This window comes from Typopeltis vanoorti, chromosome 24 (assembly GCF_054136105.1).
Source record: "Typopeltis vanoorti isolate ZY-2024b chromosome 24, IOZ_Tvanoo_1.0, whole genome shotgun sequence".
NCBI classification, from domain to species: domain Eukaryota; kingdom Metazoa; phylum Arthropoda; class Arachnida; order Uropygi; family Thelyphonidae; genus Typopeltis; species Typopeltis vanoorti.
This window is the reverse complement of record NC_143572.1, coordinates 2853778-2875840: the sequence shown is the minus strand read 5'-3', so window position 1 is coordinate 2875840 and position 22063 is coordinate 2853778. Positions and strand designations below refer to the sequence as shown.

Below are 22063 nucleotides of genomic sequence, written 5' to 3'. Positions count from 1 at the left end.
TGAAACAAATTAAACATTTCAACATGAACTTTTGTTTTTAACAATAGTTAATGCACTATACTTTAACTGATGCATTTTTATATTCCAAATATTATAGCTAATGTCAGAAATTGTGCAATGCACAATCAGATATTTAAGAAAGAAGGTCAAGCCTAATGCGAGTTATTTACTGTCAAGTAGAAAATAAAAATTTAAATAACAAATTATAAGTAATATATGTTGAAATAAAGATCTAAGAAGCTTGCTATAATGACATTTAATATAGTGACAACTAAAAAAAAAAAAAAAAGCAAAAAAGTATATGGAATTTGTATTTGATGCACTTAATTTCATAACCAACTTTAAATGCATGGGGAAAGTAATTTCAAATCAAAAACAGCCTGCTCAGTCACCAAGCATGGATCTAATTAAACTAGACATGTTTTGACATTTCTTAGATAAGATCAAAACCACCACAGCACTGTTTCATGAACTAGATCCTATTATCTACTTGCAGAGATCTCCCTTTAAACTTTCAAAAAATAATTTCTCCTGTATTCTTAGAGTAACCTGAATACTTTAACAGTACTAACTTGCAACATGATATAAATTTTCTGATAAATTAATGCAGACACAGATGCCAAGATATGAGACCTTAAGCCCACTCAAAAGAAATTTAATTTGCTTTTTTTTTTTTCATTAAAATTTGTTTCCACTGATTACTTGATTGCAATGTTTTGAGAATATTTGTTTTAATTCAGCAAAATATTATCAGCTTACTAAATTCTTAAGCATGGTGTTGAGAGTTAATTTTTAAAGAAATAACCAATGCATATGCCTTAGGAAAAAAATGACTATTCAATAACATTAAGGGCATAGGTATTGTACACCAGTGAGTCCCAAACTTATGGATGTAAAGGCCTCCCCTTTGAAAAATTAAAATATTTCACAGCCCCCTTTGGGGGGGGGGGGGAGAATCTTAATACAGACATATTATAATATTTTGTATTTATATTAAATACAAAACATGCAAATATCACAAAAATCAAATTCAAATATTACATTTTTAGCATCTTACATACACGTTTGACATGGCACACTTAGTCTTGAAACATTTTAAATTTGTTTTCATTATTTCATGGCCCCCAAGGGGGATGCGGCCCACAGTTTGGGAAGCACTGTTGTACACAACCAACAAAATATCAATGTGCAGTTCTCTATAGAGTTCTAAAAGGATTTCATATAACTCTGAAGTTGGATAATGAAAATGTTCATAGCAAAGCTTATTTAACTGGGATGAATGTCTTCTTTATAAAAGAAGATGGTAGGCTATGTTTAAAACTGGCTAACAAACAAATTTCCAAGAACAAGGCGGTCATGAAATTATATTTAATGTTAAGGGTATAAAACTTTAAAATAGACTTGGATTTTTTGAAGATGAAGACAATGCTACATTGGGGATGGAATTTGATAATGGTGATGATAAGATTTGAAATAAAATACAGAAGCAATAAATTCAGATGAAATGGTTAGAATGATACAAACAGAAGAAATGATAAAAATGACGACTCAAAAATTACTGATTTGAGAATTGGAAAAAAAACCTTGTTTCCACTGATTTTCCTGTAAACCTGTAAGGATGCATGACAAGCTAGCAGTCTCAGAGAAATTTTTGTTAGATACTGGAGAATGTTAAAAGCTGTGAGCTTGTCACATGCTTTTGAGAATAAGGTAGAAATAAGTTGGTTTGAGAGAGTAACAGGAAACAATATATTTCATTGTAATGAGGGAGACATTAGATCAGCGTTTCTCAACGTGGGGCGTACACCCCACGGGGGGGATTAGAAAATGATGTTGCATTCGTCACCTCATCACTGATATACTCAAAACACTCACCATTGTCGGCGAGGGGGACATCAAAATCTTTGAGGCGGGGCATGATCCAAAAAACGGGAAACACTGCATTAGATAGTCTGTGCTTATGGCATATTGATCTGTTTTTTTTTTTAATAACAATGCATTCACAGCACAGCATAATTTACTTTCATCGCCTTAGAAGTGAATGGTAATACCAATTTGAGGAGTGTGTTTTGATTGTAACAAATGTGTTATTTCAAAGGTTGAGTTTTTGTTTATATTGTTTTCCTTTTGTGTTTTATCTTTGCTATGGGATGTCAAGATGTCAGATAAGAATATTACAATCATGATAATATTCAATTATGTGATTTTAAAGAATGGATGATGGATTCAATGTAAGAAATGTTACAACTACACTGGTGGTTAACTTTATATACAATGCTATGCCATAATAAAACCAGAAGAATACCATTAATTAACAAGCTTGCCATAAATGCTGTTACAACTTCTGCACCACCACTGCCCACAGAATTGTGCCAGCCCAGTTCCATTAGTGGCCCTGTGCACAGCCAACATTGTGTTTATCAGTAAATAGTTGTCTAGCTGTAGCTCTAATAGCACTTCAAATTGCAGCCACCTGTTATTTTCAATACTAAAAACACAATAGATCAGTTGGATTTTGTGTATCAGACTATTAACCATTATAATGATACAGAAGACGTATCTGGTTGCCAAAGAATAGATTGACCAAGCTGCATTAGGATGGAACAGCTTGTGAGGGCTGTGAAGGCTCCACCATAATCCTGCGAGAGTGTAGAAACTGATGATGCAAGAGATGAATGTTTTGCAGAGAACAATGTCACATGTACTAACTGATGACCAGGAGGGGATGAGACCTTATCATTCTACTGGACACTTCCAAACACCACAACTTATGCAGCAGAGGGTGATAAAATCAAAGGCACTTCTCCAGCAGCACAGAAACAGAAATATCCTCTTCATGGATGAGAAGATTTTCACCAATGAAGTGTCGTTTAACTGCCAAAATGATCAGGTATGTGCCCTGGATGGCTGCACTGCATGTGCCATGGCACTTAAGATTTAGAGAGGTCGTATCACACTGCATCAGTAATAGTTTGGTGAGGGATATATTGGGGATATCCAAGTTGCATTTCAAAAAAAGGGGTCGAAACCTCTGCCAAAGTGTATCAAGACTGTGCTGGAATCCATGGTATGGCTCCTGAACAACTTGTTTCATGGTAGGCAGCGGAACTTCCAAGAGGACTCAGCCCCTGCATGCACGGCAAGGACCACACAACAGTGGTTGGAGGCGAATGTGCCCGACCACATATCATCTAATTGGCCATCTGGAAGTCCGAATCAGAATTCAATGAACCTCAAATTGTGGTCAGCTTGAGATAGTAAGAAATGACCCTAGCATTGCCAGCCTTAAGATGGATTTGGAGCAAGCAGTGGCTTCGCTGGATGTTGTGCATGACACCATTGATGTGTGACCTTGCAGACTTCAGACATGCATAAAGGCAAAGGGGGCATTTTGAACACTGATTGCTGCTATTATGCACATTATACACATGGCTTGTATGTCCTGAAAGCTGTAAATGATTTACTGGTGCTGTACAAGCTGAAACAGTAGTTGTTATTATTTTTTTTTTTTTTTATAAAAGTTCTGTAGTTTATTACTAGTGGTGAAGCCAATTTTGAATTTTGTCTATTAAAGGTGCAACTGATGGCTTTGTAAATAATTTGGATATAGAAATTAAGATCGTAAATGTTTGGATATTTTATTTTGGTAGTGGGAAACATGATTTTGGGCAGACTAGATGTCAAAGTTTATTAGCTGTGCAGGATATTGCCAAATATGGAAGATATCTTTGAGAGATGTATAATTTTTTGGTTTAAAGCCATAATGTGTGACAAGTATTTAACCATAAAGGATGAATGGTGATAAATGAGCATAAAGGAGAGCTACATCCTAGTTAAATGAACTATGCTATGAATATTTACATTTGTTTTCTGCATTTAAAATATATAGCATAGACATATACGTGTGGTCTATTTCTGAAATAGAAGGTTAAACTCCAAAAGTAGTAAAATAAAAATGCACACTCTCTGTAACAAAGGCCATTAATGTTTTTTTTTTTTTTAAATAACGAAACCTGTGGTGCGTTCATAATTAGAAGAAACACAAGTATAAACCACAGTGAAAATTATTTAATTGTAAATATTTCATCCTAAGTATCTTAGGACATCATCAGTACAGTATTTAAACAAAATTAGGAATAACATACAGTTAGGGCGCATGATTACAATAGAATCTCATGAAAACGTGCTAAAGTAGTACAAAAAAAAAAACGTTAATTATTTAACACAATTTTGTATGATAATTTCCCATACTTTAGGAATAGTAAGAACGTCGTTGCGGTTTAGGTTTGGTCTGTGTAGTAGGGCTTCAGAACTTTCTTTGTATATCCCCACCGTCGGAATTGAAAGCTATTATTTCCTTAAAACGTAACAAAAATTTAATCATTACTAGAGCTGATAAAGGAAATACCACTGTGGTTCTTGATACCAATTCATATGATCGAAAAATGAATTTACTTCTTCGAAATCGTAATACTTACTCCAAATTGGATTTTGATCCTACGAATCGTCAACTCAGAAAATTAAATAAGCTACTTAATGAAACTTCCTCCTTAGATGAAGAAACAATAAAAAAACTTAAGACATACCATGCAAGACCTCCTAGAATTTATGGCTTACCTAAGCTACACAAAACTAATGTTCCACTTAGACCCGTAGTAGACTGTATCAGCTGTCCAACGTACAAGTTATCAAGATTCTTATCTAACCTTCTCCGCCCTCACATAGGCCACTCAGTCTCTTCAATCAAAAATTCTACTGAGTTTCACACAAAAATTAAAGACATTCAACTATCAAAAACTGACTTGTTAATCAGCTTCGACATTGTCTCCCTCTTCACAAACATTCCCCATAAAGAAACAATAGAATTACTAACTCAAAAATTTCCGTCTGATATAGTTGAATTGTTCAAGTTTGTTATTGCATCAGGTTACTTCACCTGGAAAGGTCAAATTTACAAGCAAGAGGAAGGAACAGCAATGGGATCTCCTTTATCACCAAACCTAGCAAATTTGTTTCTAGAACACCTTGAGGAAAAAATATTCACTTTTGAACCCAAACCAAAAATTTGGCTAAGATATGTCGATGACGTATTTGCAGTCTGGAATCATCCTGAACCTGAATTACAACTGTTTCTAGATAAAATTAACCTTCTTCATCATCGCATCAACTTTATGTTAGAAAAAGAATCTCCACAGGGTATCTCTTTTTTGGATTTACACATCCAAAGAAAAGAAGACTGTTCCATCGCCATGTCCGTCTTTCGCAAGCCTACATTCACAATTCTTCTGCTCATCATCCATCTCAGAAATCTGGCATTATTAAATCACTAGTGTCCAGAGCACACAAATTCTGCTCCTCTGAAGAATCTTTAAACCAGGAATTAGAAGTTATCAAAAATACAGCCATCCTAAATGGATATAATCCCAAAACAACTCAAAAAATCATCAGTCACTTCTGCATACATCAAACCAGACAAGAAGAAGTGCATAGAATTCCCATACCTTACGTTAAAGGCATCTCAGAACGTCTTTCTAAAATTATGAAGAAATACAACTTTGCCACTACTTACAAACCTATCAACCAAATTTACAACTTATTACCTTCTCCTAAGGACAAATTCTCACCCTTGATGTTACCTGGTGTTTATGAGATTCCATGCTCATGCAAATTATCTTACTTTGGACAGACAGGTAGGTCTGTTCAGAAACGCATCTCGGAACATCAAGACCACATTAGTCTTCTTAAACTGCAGAAATCTGGCCTCTCTCAACACGGAATTGAAAATCCAAACCATAGGATCCATTGGGAAAAGGCTAAACTTTTACATAGATCTTTATTTAAAGATGAACGTTTATACAAAGAAAGTTCTGAAGCCCTACTACACAGACCAAACCTAAACCGCAACGACGTTCTTACTATTCCTAAAGTATGGGAAATTATCATACAAAATTGTGTTAAATAATTAACTTTTTTTTTTTTTTTTTTGGTACTACTTTAGCACGTTATGCATGTTTTCATGAGATTCTATTGTAATCATGCGCCCTAACTGTATGTTATTCCTAATTTTGTTTAAATACTGTGCTGATGATGTCCTAAGATACTTAGGATGAAATATTTACAATTAAATAATTTTCACTGTGGTTGATACGTGTGTTTCTTCTAATTAAAGGCCATTAATAAACTTTAAATAGACAAAATCACAAAAATCAAATACTCACATTTTGTAATAGAACACCTTTGACTCGCCAGTAGATGCTGTCGGAAGAAGATGCTTAGTCAAAACATTCAATATGTCCTGGCAAATATCTCTAAGTTCGTTCTCAACCTGAAAAATTAAATAAAACTATTCAAACTTATTGGAACAATTCTGATCATTCTAAACAGTTTAATAATTTTTCTCATTCCCAAAAAGAATGTACTCAGCAAAAAATTTAACATTTTTCAAATTTAGCTTAAACATCACCACTTATAATTTGCCGACCTAGTTGGCCAAGTAGATAGCATCTTCACTCTCCATCTAAGATTGTAGGCTGAACCACAGAATACTATGAAAGTTACGAATGTGTTTAGGTGGTAGATGAATTTCATTTTTCTGCATGGGACAACAAATATTAGAAATCTAAGATGGCTTTAAATGTTTCGTGTTTGGTCTAATGGTTTTATAAATTCTTCAATCCTAGCTCACTCATGGAACTAATTTAAAATATGTTTACATCCATTGTAATTATGATGTGCATCCTACCTTCTGAGTGTGATGTAAAATAAATTCTCACTTGCAATGATGTACCAAACTACTTTCCTTCAGATTAATCCCCATTAAGCTTGAGATCAATGTCACAAAATCAAAATGGACTATATGAAAAAATGGGATGAGCAAAATAATATTAATACAGCAGGAGAGAAAATATTAACATGTCATTTCCCAAGATATTGATGACAGTCCAATAATTAAGATTTATCTAACCGAAATCAAGCTACTCTGATCAAATCTCACTGACAGCAATGTGTGGGGATCATTTCAGTTAAAAAAAAATTATCATAGTAAAGTTAAAACAAAGTAATTCTAATTATATTGCACAAAATTTGTCCTTTACAAATAATTTTTAATATCAATTTATAACATCAGAACTTGCTTTCTGGATGTCCCTTGTATATATCCAAAAATTTCATCTCAAATTCTACCTCTAGACAGCTGACTAACAAACATGTTTTGTCTTTTTGCACTTCTGTAAATGGTGTGAGTGAAAAACACTGGTATGGCCTGACAAATGTTTGTACTCACTCCAGGCAAATGAAATTTAAAACTAGTAATAACTTAACAAAATACCTAAAAACAATATGGTCTTGAACTAAGAGAACATTTTTGATGTTGTATATATCATATATACAAGATCAAATATGTTGTGTATAACTTTTGATGTTATATATATATCATATATACACAACATCCAAAAAATTGATGTTTTGTCAATAATGAGATGGCCAATTGCACATGACTGCCATGTTATGCAGAAATTTTTGATCTCAGTAACAGAAAAAAACGTGTACGAAGTTACATAAAAAAAATTGGTGTGATTGAAGTTGTATACATTTTCTTTAAGGTTATAAACTTTTATCTTTATCAAAATTAACCCCTTATATAAAATTTAACTCTTAGCTCATCCACAGGACTAAAGGTTTACAACCTTCCATGGGTGGGGATCATGAAAAAGCCTGTACACTTGTTTCCGAAATAAATCAGACACGCTGATCACTAAGTGATATGTTGAGTGCCAATCATAATAACATTATTAAGACTTTTGTCTATGGTTCTTCTATGTGAATTTATGTATATTACGAAGGAACAGAGTAACCCTATGATCACATTTGGCAAGTCTGGTTGGTCATCCAATGCAGGTAGCACTTGCAGTTGATGCCTTGTGCTTCCATCTCAGTATGGTATCACTGATTATTAATCTGAGATGGCCCAATCTGTCAACTATTTGCCAAATAGATAGGCTTGCAACATGACATCCTTTCGCAATGCCTCTTTCAAACTCTTGTCAGTTAGCTTCTCGCAGCTGTTTTATCTGAACACAGTTCCACTTAGGAGCATCATATTCCTCCAATTTATGCCAGCTACAAACTTGTGACATCAGATGGCCCAATACACCTTTCCTATGGAATATCTGTTGCCTTCTTTCCAAGCAGTGTACATTGGCTAGTGCAACCTTGTTATAAGTTATAGTATTAGTGAGACTTGGCTAACACCAGATGCCAAGGATAATGTGGAAGACATGCATCAGCAGATAAGTATGAGTGCAAATCAAGTAATTGTTGAGGGGGAAGGACTTCAAACTTTGGAGATAGATTGGCAGGAAAGATGTGGAATTTATACTCTTACTGAAATATAATTACTTGAAGCAGAATGTGATGCAGGGGACTTGGGGGTATGAAAGTGTTGAATCTTGTTGTAGTCAGAAGACTACAACATGTCCATAACTAAGGTGGTCCAGTCGGGGAACGAGATCACGTGGTCTTGACTTTGAAGGTAGCAAAATGTGGAAATTCCTATTAAGGAAGGATATATGCAGAACTATAAGGCAGGTGATTATGATACACTTAGAAGGCAGCACCATCATAAAGTTCTGCAAGGGAAGGATGTTCAGTGCATGGTAAACAGTCAAGGGATATCTGGAGAAAGCAGTATCGCACTGTATATCCAAGGCCAGGAGAGTAAATAAAGAGAGAGAGATGACCAGCTAACTCATGAACAGTACAAGGATCAAGCAAGAAAGGTGACTAGCATGGTAAAGAAGGCAAAATCAGATAGAAGAAATTAGCCATACAAGCAAAAGGAAATCCTGGAGTTTTTCATTATGTGGCAAGTAGGAGAAAGAATGACTATGGAAGGATAACTTTAATCAGTAGAGATAGTAGAGAGGTAACAGAAGCAGAAGAAATTGTTGAGCTACTGAGTGATCTTTTGCAAGGGTATATCAGTGAAGATATTGTAATGACAGAGAACTGATGTGAGAAGAGGACAAGTTGGAAGTACTTAGGATATTGCAGAATTTTATGAAAGCAAATACAGCTGTGGGATTGAATGAGATATTGCTTGCATTTTAAGAGAATGTGCAAGGAAACTCACAATGCCTTTGACTAGGCTGTTTAAGTCTCAGCTCATTCAAAGCTACAAGAGTGGAAGGAAGGCAAAATAATTTTGCATAAAGGAAAGCCAAGTCTATGGTAGCAAATTATAGACCAATCAGTATCTCAGGAGTGTGGTAAAAAGCACTGGAAAAGTTGGCCAAAAAGAGAATTCAGGAATGGGTGGATAAGAATGATACTCTATGAGGGGCAGCATAGCTTTGTGAAGGGTAAGTCATATCTTAATAATCTAACTTTTTATAATAGAGTGACAGCTGAGTTGGATCAAGGGAATGGCTATGTAATACGGCAGGATTTTGAAAATGCATTTGACAGGATACCACAAAGAACTCTATTAAGAACTTCAATAAACGTGGATGGAAATGAAACTGGTGATATGGATAAAAGAGTGGTTGATGACATACCGAAAAATAGTATACAGAGGAGCTGCATCCAGGACAAGGCAGGCAACTAGTGGTGTGCTGAAAGGGCTCTCTATGCTTGGACCACTACTGTTTAATTTGTACATAAATGATATAAGAAATAATTTGCAGGGAGATATTTAATTGTTTGTACAAAGCTTGCAAGACGATTTGAATATGCTGACAGTTTATATATATGTATGTGCGTGTGTGTGCGTGCGTGCGTCGTGCCCATACACAAGAGGTTAGTTGATCAACCTATAGTACGTTAGTATTGTGTGCAAAACAATGGATGTCGATTTAATGTGGAAAAGTGTATCGTTATGCATTTTAGAATATGAAGATTGCAAGCTGTGTACCACATTGAGAGAACTGTATTCCAGGAAACTGATGAAGCCATTGATTTGGAGTTTTTAGTACACAGTTTAAGTTTAGAGGGCACATTGCTAAAGTAACCAGTGTAGCTCACAGGATTGCTTGGTTATTGAAGAACACACTAACAAGGAGATAAGGGAGTTATCATTCGTCTTTATAAAGCTTTGATACAACCATATTTGGATTACTATTCTCAGTTATAGCACCTAGGTTTCTTGGGGATGAGGAAGTGGTGGAGGGATCCAGATGCAAGTGGTTTATAGAATGCTCCCTATGAAGATAGATTGAGGATTTGTGGATTACAAAAGTTGGTTGATAGGTGTTAAAGGGGAGATATAGAAACAGTTACTTAAAGGATTTCATAGGAATGATGCAGGGGAAATATTTCTGCACTTGTCTAGTGAGGGGCAGAACAAGAGTTGGGTAAGAGTGTGGTTAGAAAGGGATGAGGACTAGATTTCTCACGTGGAATGTGGTGAATGAATGAAATGGGTCCCGAGTCAGTTGTTGGTACTTGATCTGTTAAGAGTTTCAAAGAGAGGTATGATAGATATATTGACAGTTTGATGTTTTCAGACTTTTATATCTCTCCTGACCTGCCTGTCTGTTCAATGCAGCACACTCCACAAGTACAGTTAATCTTGTAGACATCATGTTTAAGTGGATGGGGAGGTTTCAGGAGATTACAGATCTTGTTGGAAGGGGAGGATAGGCAACCTTTATATGTAATGAAAGGCTTAGGTGTTGTTCATTATTGATAATGCTTAATGTATAACCAACACCAAGAGGAAGAGGGATAAAAAAAAACATTTATTAAACTCTAATATTTTGTTGGTTTTCTACCCAGCATCAGATAACAGCCAGACTTCTCTAAATTAATTTTGTAGTTGTCTGACCTCTAGAGGGACCCCATGTAGGGACAAGTTACAATTTAAATTGTTTCTACAGTTACTTAGTTTATTTTTTCATCTTGATATTAGTTATACCATTAAGCAACATTCATATTTTGTCATAGTAGCCTTGATATCTTATCTATGACTGATATATAAGGGAGAATCATTGTTCCTCTAAAATCTTGTGTTTTGTATTCATTTGACTGTCTGGAAGGTTGGTATAGAATTTTGTTGTTCAATGAACTGTTGTAACCATTCTTTGGCAGGAAGGACTGCACTAAGGAAATAGAGCTCTTGGTTTCTGTTATCTGTATTTTGTAAATAATCATGCAGGGCACAAATAATGTTCGCTTTTGTGCTGGAAGGGAAGAACCTATTGACAGTCCCTCCCTCTGTTCAGAGAGGACTATGAACAGCATAGCACATGCATGCTTTCCCTTATTTCTGTTTTGAAATATTTCATATCAAGCATTATCTGCATGTAATCTGGTTATTTTAATTTTTGGTTAATTCACCGATTTCTCCTGATGTGAAACATGAATTTCACGAAACTAATTGAATAATTAATAAACTATTTCAAATTCTCCCTGTTTTATGTGGTAAGAACATCTGCAACAACTGTATCAAAGTAAAATTCAACCAGAGATGTTCAAATAAAGTAATAAAATTTTTTAGTAGCTATACTTCATAACTCAAAGACCTGGTCAGATCAAATTCCATATGATTGGAACAGACTGTCATTATACCCATCTTTAAAAGAAAGGAAAATAAAACCATGCCAAAATTAAAGGAATCTATTGAATATTTGAGAGAGGATTTGTGCAAGCATATCTGAAAAGAGGTTATGAAAATTTGAAAACCTGGGAAAGAATAAGCTAGTTGTGGAAAAAATTGGTCTAGATTTTTACTTGATAGCAAGAAGGTGAGGGAATAACATCAATCTGGTATTAAGTTTTGTGGATCTGAAAAGGTATATACACAAAGTGCCATGAGAAAAGTTCTTCAAAACACTGATGATGTAAATAGAACAAATATATTTTACTCTAAGCAATACTTGAAGTATCTATTAGTAATTAGAACTGATGGATGTACAGGAAGATGGTTAGATATAAAATCAGGTATAAGACAAGGGTATATACCATATTTGTTATTCAACACTCTGGACAGATCACATTTATGAACAAAAGTGGCATTAAACTTGATATCAAAATCAGAAATATTCAACACAGCTCTTTATGCAGATATTACACTCTTACATCCACAAGACTTCAGGACTAAACTAAATCACTGCTATAACAAATCTTGTACAAAATTGGCAAGAACATAGAAACCAAATGCATTAGCAATTTAGAACCTGATGAATAAGTAAGATATTTCAGCTGCCTTAGGCACCGTTTTTTATTGGAGATGGCAAATTAACTACAGAAATAGGCAACAGAACAGCTGGCATGGTGGGTACCAACTGAACAAATTTATATGGAATAAAAGAAATTAGTCTGAAACTCAAAGCATTAAAGTAAGACTAATCAAACCAATTTTAACTTGTGGATCTGAAAGTTGGATAAAAATAAAACTAAGAAACATATGAGAATTCTGAAGAATTAGGATAATGAAGGTGGCATCAATGCATACTAAAAATGAAGATATCATCTAAGAATATGATGCAAGTAAAGATAATATCAAGTCTGTATGGTTGCTTACACAGAATGAAAAAGGTTAAAAAAGAGTGATGCCAGAAAAGTTGATATGTGGATACTTGATTTCTGTGATTGTAGATTTCTGTGATGTTCAAGTTTTCTTGAACATCACAGAAATTTCAAATAAAATTAGTGGGCTGTTTGATATAAACCAAGCTGAAGTAGAACTTCAGATAATAAACATTCAGAATAGTTTACATTTAAAATCAATGAACAATGAAATCATTTGGAAGTATGCAAATGAAAAATTCCCAATATTAACCGATATTGCACGAAAAATTCTGTTGTGTTTCGGATTGACATACTTGTCAGAATCTGCTTTTTCAAATATGACTGTCATAAAAAATCAATTAAGAAACCAAATTACAAATGACCATTTGGATGATTGTCTGTGATTAGCAACTTCTTCATATCAACTTGACTATGAAAATATTGCGAGGTCCAAACAATGCCAAATTTCATATTAACTTTTTTTTTTTTTTTAATCAACCAGCATTTCGTGTAACTTGAGTTTGTAATCAATCTGTTGATTTTTCTAACTTTGGTTTTCCAAAATAGAGAAATAAATTTTATTCCAATATATTTCTTTCTTTCTTTTTTTTTGTTATATATTAAAATAATTAAAAGTGATAAATAAATTTTTAAATGCACAAATAAAGTTGTTAGTTGTGTATTTTTTTTAGTTGTTTATTTGTGCATGACGAGATATAGGTTGGGGGATCATGATCTATATAAGAGAGTAGATTGCCGAATAACTTTTTAGAGAAAAGTAGCTTGCGTAGTAAAAAAAAGGTAACAAATAGTAAAAAATAAACAGAAAAAAAATTAAAATCATGTTTAATCATTTTGTAACACAAAAAACATAATAGAAAACAATTTCTTGGAAAGAGTCTCTTCATATACATATTTAGGTCATCTCATTGATCTAAACCAGTGGTTCTCAAACTTTCTGAAGTCTGGGAGCATTTAAAATCCTACAAATAATTGTAGGTGCACTATATACAAATTTCTGAGAAATATCTTATAATAATTAAGTCGGATATTACAGAAAAAAAAATAAAATGAAACATACCTTAAGTTTATTCATTCTTGTGTTTATGAGAAACATGAGCCTGATGTGTCCTAGCGATTGCTTCGATGTTTGGGCATATATTTGAAAGGCAAACTCTCATTTCCTCGTCAATACATTGAAGAGTTCCTTTCTTTTTACACTTAATTGTGGTGAGGGTAGAAAATCCTAATTCACATAAATATGTTGAAAATTGTAGTAAAATGTTCAAAGCTTTTTTAGATATTGACACATATTCTTCTTTTATAGAAATCCAAAAGGCTTCAAGAGACAATTCCTTATGTTTAATCATCAATCCACGATCAGTGGATATAGCTGCCAGTTCTTCTTCTTCTGTTAATGTTAAACCAAAATCACTTGAAGTTTCCATAAATGGGTTTCTAATCCAATCGTATTGTTCAGTGTTAAGTGATGGAAAATAAGAACTCAATTTTTCTTCTAAACTTGTTAAATGTTCAACTATTATTGGAAGTGTTTCATTTATGCAAGTGTTACTTACCAATGGAAACATTTCCAAATTACCTTCAACAGCTTTTCTTTTCCAAATCTGTAGTTTTCTCTGAAACACTTTCATTTTGTCAGTGGATGTGAGAATATTATCTTCTTTCCCTTGCATGCTAATATTCAAAATATTGAGCTGCTGAAATATATCGGCCAAATACTGTAACCTGGCAATCCAAAATTCGCACCGAAGGAGGTTACAAAAATGTAATTGTTTCATCTCTTCAAAAAATGCAAGTTCTTGTCGTAGCTCGTGTACATGGGTAAGTACTTTCCCCCTTGACAGCCACCTCACCTCAGTGTGTAAAAGCAGCCGTCTGTGTTGTGAATTCATATCGATACAAAGCTTTTCGAATAAACGTGATTTGACAGGCCTTGTTTTAATAAAGTTTACCATCTGACTTGATCTAAAACTTCTCTTAATTTTTCTCCCAATGTTTTTGCCATCAAGGCCTCCCTATGAAGAAAGCGGTGAGTTACGATTACATTCTCATTTTGTTTTTTTACAAAAGATGTAAGGCTCTTAACACAGCCTACCATGGAAGGGGCTCCATCTGTACAAATGCCTACATACGACTTCCATGTTAAGTGCCATTTATCATGATAGCTATTCATAATGTTAAAAACGTCCTCACCTTGTAGACACTTAATTCTTTGCAAAAAAGAAACTGATTTACTATTTGATCTTCATTAATAAAACGGATGAATGCTAAGAATTGCACCTTGTTGGTAATGTTTGTTGACTCATCAACTTGCAATGCAAAATTTGAATACTGAAGTTTATTACTGCAAACATTTTTCTCGATATCAGAAGACATTTCTATAATACGCCTGTGAACTGTATCGTTGGACAGAGGAATCTTACTTTTTTTCATTGCTGCTTCATTTCCTAGCAGTCATTTTTTTGCATGCAGGCAAAATAAGTGACTCACCTAAAGTATGATCTTTCATATTTTTTGCTATCAGTTCTGAGACTTGATAAGAAGTAATTTGAGCTTTATCTGAAACAGTCATTATACTTTTAAAAGAATTTGTCGCTTTTGTTTGCTGTTCAGACAATCTCTTGAAAAAACTTACAGATTTATCTTGTAAATTAGAGTGTATAGTTTTAAAATGTTTACTCAATTTACTAGGAAGCAATGATTCATCTGCCATTTTACATCCATATACTAAACATAGCGGCAAAGGATGATCTTCACTTCTGGTCCAAGTGAAACCAAAACTTAAATAACTTTCATTATATTTGCGAGTAGGCCGCGATTTTGCTTTCTTACTTGCACTTAACTTTTGCTCACTTCCGGAATCTGATTCTTCAATATCACGCTTCTTTTTGAGAAATCTATCCATTTTATTTGGGTGTATTTATCTGAAAATAAGTAATATGCACATAATATCCACTTCCAACACTTTTAAAATAATATACACAACAAGAATAAACCAAATTCTTGTTCTCTTTGCAAGAAAAACCGCTGTTAATTAACATAATAATGATGTGTTGACAAAAAGAGCGGTATATCCGTAATGAAAAGGTATAATAGAGTAACTATATTTATTTTTATATCTGGACACATATTTCTCGGGAATACCACAGAGTGCACCCGGAAATCTTCTAGGGCACACCCTTTGAGAACCACTGATCTAAACTGTGGACTCCAAAAAAGGAAATAAATAGAAGAGTTCGACTTGCTTGGAGTGCATTCAGAAAACTGAAAAGTATTTTCCCACTTTTTTTGTCCACTCTGTTTAAAAAGGGAGACATTTAACCAGTGTATACTTTCAGTCATCACATATAGTTGTGAAACTTGGTCTCTAACAAAAAGCACTGACAAATAAACTAGCAACAACACAAAGAAACATAGAGAGGCTGATGTCAGGTATCACATTAAAAGATAAGCCAGACTCTTATCATTGACATTCACCACGAGTGACTTCATTGATTTCACCACAAAAATATTGACTTGACTACAAGCAACTAAAATGGAAATGGGCTGGACATCTATCCAGAAGAGAAGATGAGTGATGAAGGGAAACGAGGCTGACGACATCCTAAAAGAAGGTGGAGTGATGAATTATCAAATTTTGTTGGGAAAAATTGGTCAACCATTGCCAAAAACAGAAAGGTGGAAGAAACTGGAGGAGGCCTTCATCTAGCAGTGAACAGAAAATGGCTGAAATGAAGACATAAGTCCCATGGGAGAGATTGACTTCAATTTGGGTTTATATAGGTCAAATTTATTTGAAACTAAGTAAGAAAATACCGACAAGTTTTGCCAACTTAGCTGTTTGGCTTCTTCAGGGTGAAAATAGATGTAAAACAACTTAAACACTAAAACTGTTCACTAAAACTATTAATGAAGAAAGAATCGAATACAATTGTATTTTTTTTTTTACAAAAAACAGAAGAACGTGTACATCACATGCATAGAGCGTGTATGATCTCGCTTGTTGTTATGTAGGAACGTTCTATAATTAGCAGCAAGATTTAATTCTGGCATGCTTAATGATCTTATGAGGGTCTTCCAAATATCAGGCAGAATTAATCCTTGGTTGTTTCTATTTAAATTATGTTTAGAACTGATCACTGTTATGGCTTCTTTTATGATTCGGGAACAGGACAAAAGCTACATGCCCTCCTCTAAGTAGGGCATGGAGCTTTTGTCCCATTCTATTGTATGATTTGTCCTGGAGAAATCAAATGCTAACCCCGAGTTGTCTTCTCTGTTATTGTTTACAAAACAATAACAGAGAAGACATAACCCAAGAAAAGAATGTCTCCTACATGTTCCTTTCTGATTTCAAAACTTCTAGGTCTGACCAATATAGTTTAATCCACACGAACAGGGGATATTGTAGACTCAACTCTGGCATATTTGAAGAAAAACCTTATAAACAATGTTACCCAAGAAAATTGATCCACAAGATACTTTTCTGTGACCCCCTACAACAACAGCCTGAAGAAATACATTATAATTCCACTATCACGATTCTGTATACAGGGACAGTTTCTAATAAGATTGCTACACACCTCAAGCCACATGGAATATGAGTGGCTTTTAAACCTTCAAAGACCATACTGCCAATTCTTGTGATCTCCGAAAGACAGTCATCCTTTCTTCAAATATGCTGGAGTCTGCAATATCCCCTGTTCATGAGGATTAAATTATATTGGTCAGATCTGGAGAAGTTTTGAAATCAGAAAAAACGAACATGTAGGAGACGTCAACAATAACAGAGAAGATGGGGTTAGCATTTCATTTCTCCAGGACAAACCATACCATAGAATGGGACAAAAGCTCCATGCCCTACTTAGAGGAGGATTTCCACTCCCGAATCATAAAAGAAGCCATAACAGTGATCTGTTCTAAACATAACTTAAATAGAAACCAAGGATTATTCTGCCTGATATTTGGAAGACCCTCATAAGATCTTTAAGCATGCCAGAATTAAATCTTGCTGCTAATTACAGAACGTTCCTACATAACAAGTAGGATCATACACGTGCTATACATGTGACGTTCTTCTGTTTTCTGTAAAAAATACAACTGTATTCGGTTCTTCCTTCATTAATAGTTTTAGTGAACAGTTTTAGCGTTTAAGTTGTTTTACATCTATTTTTACCCTGAAGAAGCCAAAGTTGGTATTTGTCGGTATTTTCTTACTTAGTTTCAAATAAATTTGACTTATATAAACCCAAATTGAAGTCAATCTCTCCCATAGTCCTTTTGGTCAAAAATAACTTTTTATCATTATGACATAAGTCCCAATCAATATTAAAATCTTAATCTAGACTATGACATGTGATTCAGTATGGTTTTCATATGGAATGGCAACAATACAGAATACCTAAAGCAAGGTATCCTAAGGGAAAGCTTCAGTACTGAATACCATAGCTATTCCTTCCTTTCTCTGATCACCACTGCCTAAATAAACCATCTCATAATTATTTAGAAGCCATGCATTTTGTCTTCAATTACACCAATTATATAGATATGGCATTTCTATGACTCCTCTGCTAACTTTATCAGTCCCATTTTCTTTCGTTGCCTTTAACTGTTTCGCTGTTTACCCTGGTTCTGTAGAATTTTTCTGTAGAAGTATTCCCATTCCTGAGAGATAGTTCAATGGACAGAAAGGCAAGGAAAAGACTTAACAACCTGTATTTAGGAAATAGTACAAAGCAAACTGCTGAAAATTATAGTAGCAGAGGAATGAAGATAAATGTGTTTGGTGGCTCCTGGATTGAACTGGAGTGTTGTAACACATTTTAACAGATTTAGAAAAGCAGGTAAATTATCAATGTCAATTCAAATGCTATCAAAACAATCATTCTTGGAAGAAAGACTGCTTCACTCCCAATTACTTCGGATAATTCCAATCTCCAGACAAGATTGGCTTCTTCAGATGACTCTGCCTATCCTATCATTGAATATTCATGGCCTCCTCAGCCACTAAAAAAGTTTTTTTTTTGTTGTTGTTCAAAATATTACTTTTGCACAACTCTTAAAACTTCATAAAACCCCAATCTACTTGACCTTACATAATACTGCTCTCATATTTAGAGTTACATCTAAAACCTACCTAAGAATACTCTAAGAGGGTATTCAACTTAGGTGGCTCACCCCCCCCCCCATCAACACATTCCTTCTAAATGCTTTCTCATACTTTCTGTATAGCTGTTTTAACAGGTACTTCCGTTAATGTATCTCCAAACTGGCCACTAACATTTCTCAGCTTGTCTCTAATCATAAGAATGAGTAGCTAGTCAACACCAATGCAGTTCACTTCAACTCCAAATTTAACAAACCAACATTTTTTTTTGTCCTCATCTATTTCTGTACTTTGAACATTCTTCTTCTATACCATTTTCCCCAAATATAATCCCCTACTTCAAGAAACAAAGATTCCATCTTTCTTCCTAGCCACTTATCCACACCAGGCACTGTTACAGGTTGTGACATTTCGTGTATGGGATTAATATATAAAAAAAAGTTTTCTTTTGCACATCTTGCAGAAATGGAAAGCTTGAGTTTCCAGAAGGGAAAAAATCCTACCATTTCATATGACACCAGCTAACTCATGAGAAGTGCTGTGAAGAATTACATGTTGGAGGTTTAATGGAATATCATCAGCATTGAGAAAGGATTAAAACTAATTTTAATACTTCCAATATTTTGTCTCCGTCACAGAGACATCTTCAGGGATTACAAAAATTTTTTTTGTAACACACACACACACACACAAAATAATGCAATAGTGAGTGAAACTAAAGTCCCATCTAGGTGGTGTGGCCTCTATGGGCATTTGCAGGTGGCCTAGGATGTAAAGAGGGATCTCTGATAATTAATGTTTCCCAAATTTGGTTGATTCCTGAGTGCAGATGTAGATTCAAAGAATAGTCTTTATTTTTTGAATTTACTATGGTGGAGCATGGTGGTTTTTTACCAGGAGATCCTGTGGGTTGTATCCAAAACATGATCTGCAAGCCAGATTGACCATAATTGTGATTGCAGATGTACGACTTGTGTTCTTCTAACTGGATGGTTGCCAATCTACCTGTCTGTCTGAAGTGAGCCAGTTTACAGGCACAAGGTATTCTATATACTCTAGGCACTGAGAGAGGAGGGAGCTGGTCTTTGGCAGAATGGATAAGGACAACAAGTTTATGGTGAGGCTTAAAAGCTGAATGGAGGTTGTACTTTTTTTTTTAATTATCTGTCTATTTTTTCTGATGTACCATGGATGTAAGGTATGGTGATGGCATTTCTGGAGTTCTTATGAAGAGATAGTCGTGGAATGGGGAAGGACTTGATTTTTTTTTAATTCTGTAGTCACTGTAGCCATTGGAATGGAAGGTGTCGTGTATGTGTTTGAGTTCGATTGAAAGGGCAGTTTCACTGGAACAAAGATTGTGGGCTCTTGGTAAGTTTTAATAATGCCATGTTGTTGAGAGGGGTGGTGGGAGAGTTTGTGAATGTATCTGCTTATATGAGTAGGTTTTCTATATACAGAGAAAGAAAGGCTACCATTAGGAAGGCATGTTACTAAGGTGTCTAGGAAGGGTAAACTATTGTTATTTTCCTTTTCCACTGTAAACTGGATTCTTGGATGTAGACTATTGAGGTGACTGAGGAAGGAATCTAATGTCTGAGCCATGAGGCCAAATAGAGAACACATCATCTACATATCTTAGCCAGATAGGTTTTAGAGGAGAAGAGTTTCTGGCTCATTTTTCAAAATTTTACATGTAAAAATTGGCAAGAGGGGAAACCTATGGCAGTTCCCTCTATCTGTTTTTAGATTTTGTTCTTCCAAGAAAAATAACCAGAGTTGATGGCAAAGGAAAAGAGCTCTAAGATATCACAAGGAAAAACGTTTTTTTAAGAATGTTAAGGTGTCAATTAGGGGAATATTGGAAAACAATGAGATGATATCAAAGCTGACCAATATGTCCGTATTATTTAAAGTAAGATTTTCAATTAAGTTTTTAAAGTGGGTAGAGTTTTTTACATGAGATGTAGTAAGACCAGTGAGAGGGATGGTCAAAGAGTTAGCTAGCTACTTTGATAATTTGTAGCAAGGAGCACTGGTGGCATCTACTATAGGTCTTAGGGGAGAATTAGGTTTGTGGATTTTTGGTAAACCGTATATACAGGAGGGATGAGAACCAAATGGTTTAGAGGTTTTTTTTTTTTTTCCTAATGTCAGGAGGACACTTTTTTAAGTAGGTTTTTTAATTTTTTAACTTCAGTTTTTGTAGGATCATGTTGAAGTGGTATGCAGGTAGAGCGATCGCAGAGAATAATATCCATTTTCTGATTATATTCTGAGGCATTAAGAACGACTGTGGCATTACCCTCATCAGCTCTGGTGATGACAATACTTTTTTCTTTCCATAATTTTCTGAGTGCAGAGAGTTGTCTGGAAGACAAATTAATTTTTGGAGGTGACGACTGGGAGAGACGAGGCTCTCCCACCACCACCCCTCTCAGCAATGACATTATTAAAACTCTTACCAATAGAGCCAACAATCTTTGTTCCAGTGAAACTGCCCTTTCAAACGAACTCAAACACATACACAACACTTTGGAATGACTACAGAATTAAAAAAATAATCAAGTCCTTCCCCATTCCCTGACCATCTCTTCAGAAGGACTTCAGAAATGCTATCGCCATACCTTACATCCGTGGTACACCAGAAAAAAATAACCAGATCATTAAAAAAGTACAATATCCATACAGCTTGTAGGCCCCACCATAAACTTACTATCCTTATCCATTCCACCAAAGATCAGCTCCCTCCTCTCTCGGTGCCTGTAAACTGGCTTACTTCGGACAGAGAGGTAGATCAGCAACCATCCAGTTAGAAGAACACAAGTCATACATCTGCAATCACGATTATGGTCAATCTGGCCTTGCAAACCATGTTTTGGATACCACCCACAGGATCCCCTGGAAAATACACCACCATGCTCCACCATAGTAAATTCAAAAAAGAAAGACTATTCTTTGAATCTGCATCTGCACTCAGGAATCAACTGAATTTAAACAAATACGGTTGCATTAAACTTCCCAAAATTTGGGAAACATTAATTATCAGAGATCCCTCTTTACATCCTAGGCCACCTGCAAATGCCCATAGAAGGCACACCACTGAGATAGGACTTTAGTTTCGCTCACTATTGTATTATTTTGTGTGTGTGTTGTTACAAAAAGTTTTTTTGTAATCCCTGAAGATGTCTCTGTGACGGAGACAAAATATTGGAAGTATTAAAATTAGTTTTAATCCTTTCTCAGTGCTGATAATATTCCATTAAACCTCCAACATGAATTCTTCACAGCACTTAAGCCTCAATATACGGATGTGAACAAGCACTGAGAAAATGTAGTCTTGTCCAATTTTTAAGTAGCTGTATGTTGCTACACTAGCACAGATTAAACTGACTAGTATTACAAAACTAAAATGGTTGCAGACATATA

At 34.8% G+C, this 22063-nt stretch overlaps 1 protein-coding gene across 1 annotated transcript in view; it reads right to left on the bottom strand.

Moving 5' to 3' along the window:
• Nucleotides 1–22063, bottom strand: part of LOC150092890 (14-3-3 protein epsilon-like) — a 104002-nt gene that overhangs the window by 21812 nt on the left and 60127 nt on the right. Inside the window, exon 3 of the mRNA XM_090414073.1 lies at nt 6219–6325. Within this exon, the coding sequence (XP_090270199.1) occupies nt 6219–6325 (107 nt within the window). The remainder of the gene's footprint in view (nt 1–6218; nt 6326–22063) is intronic.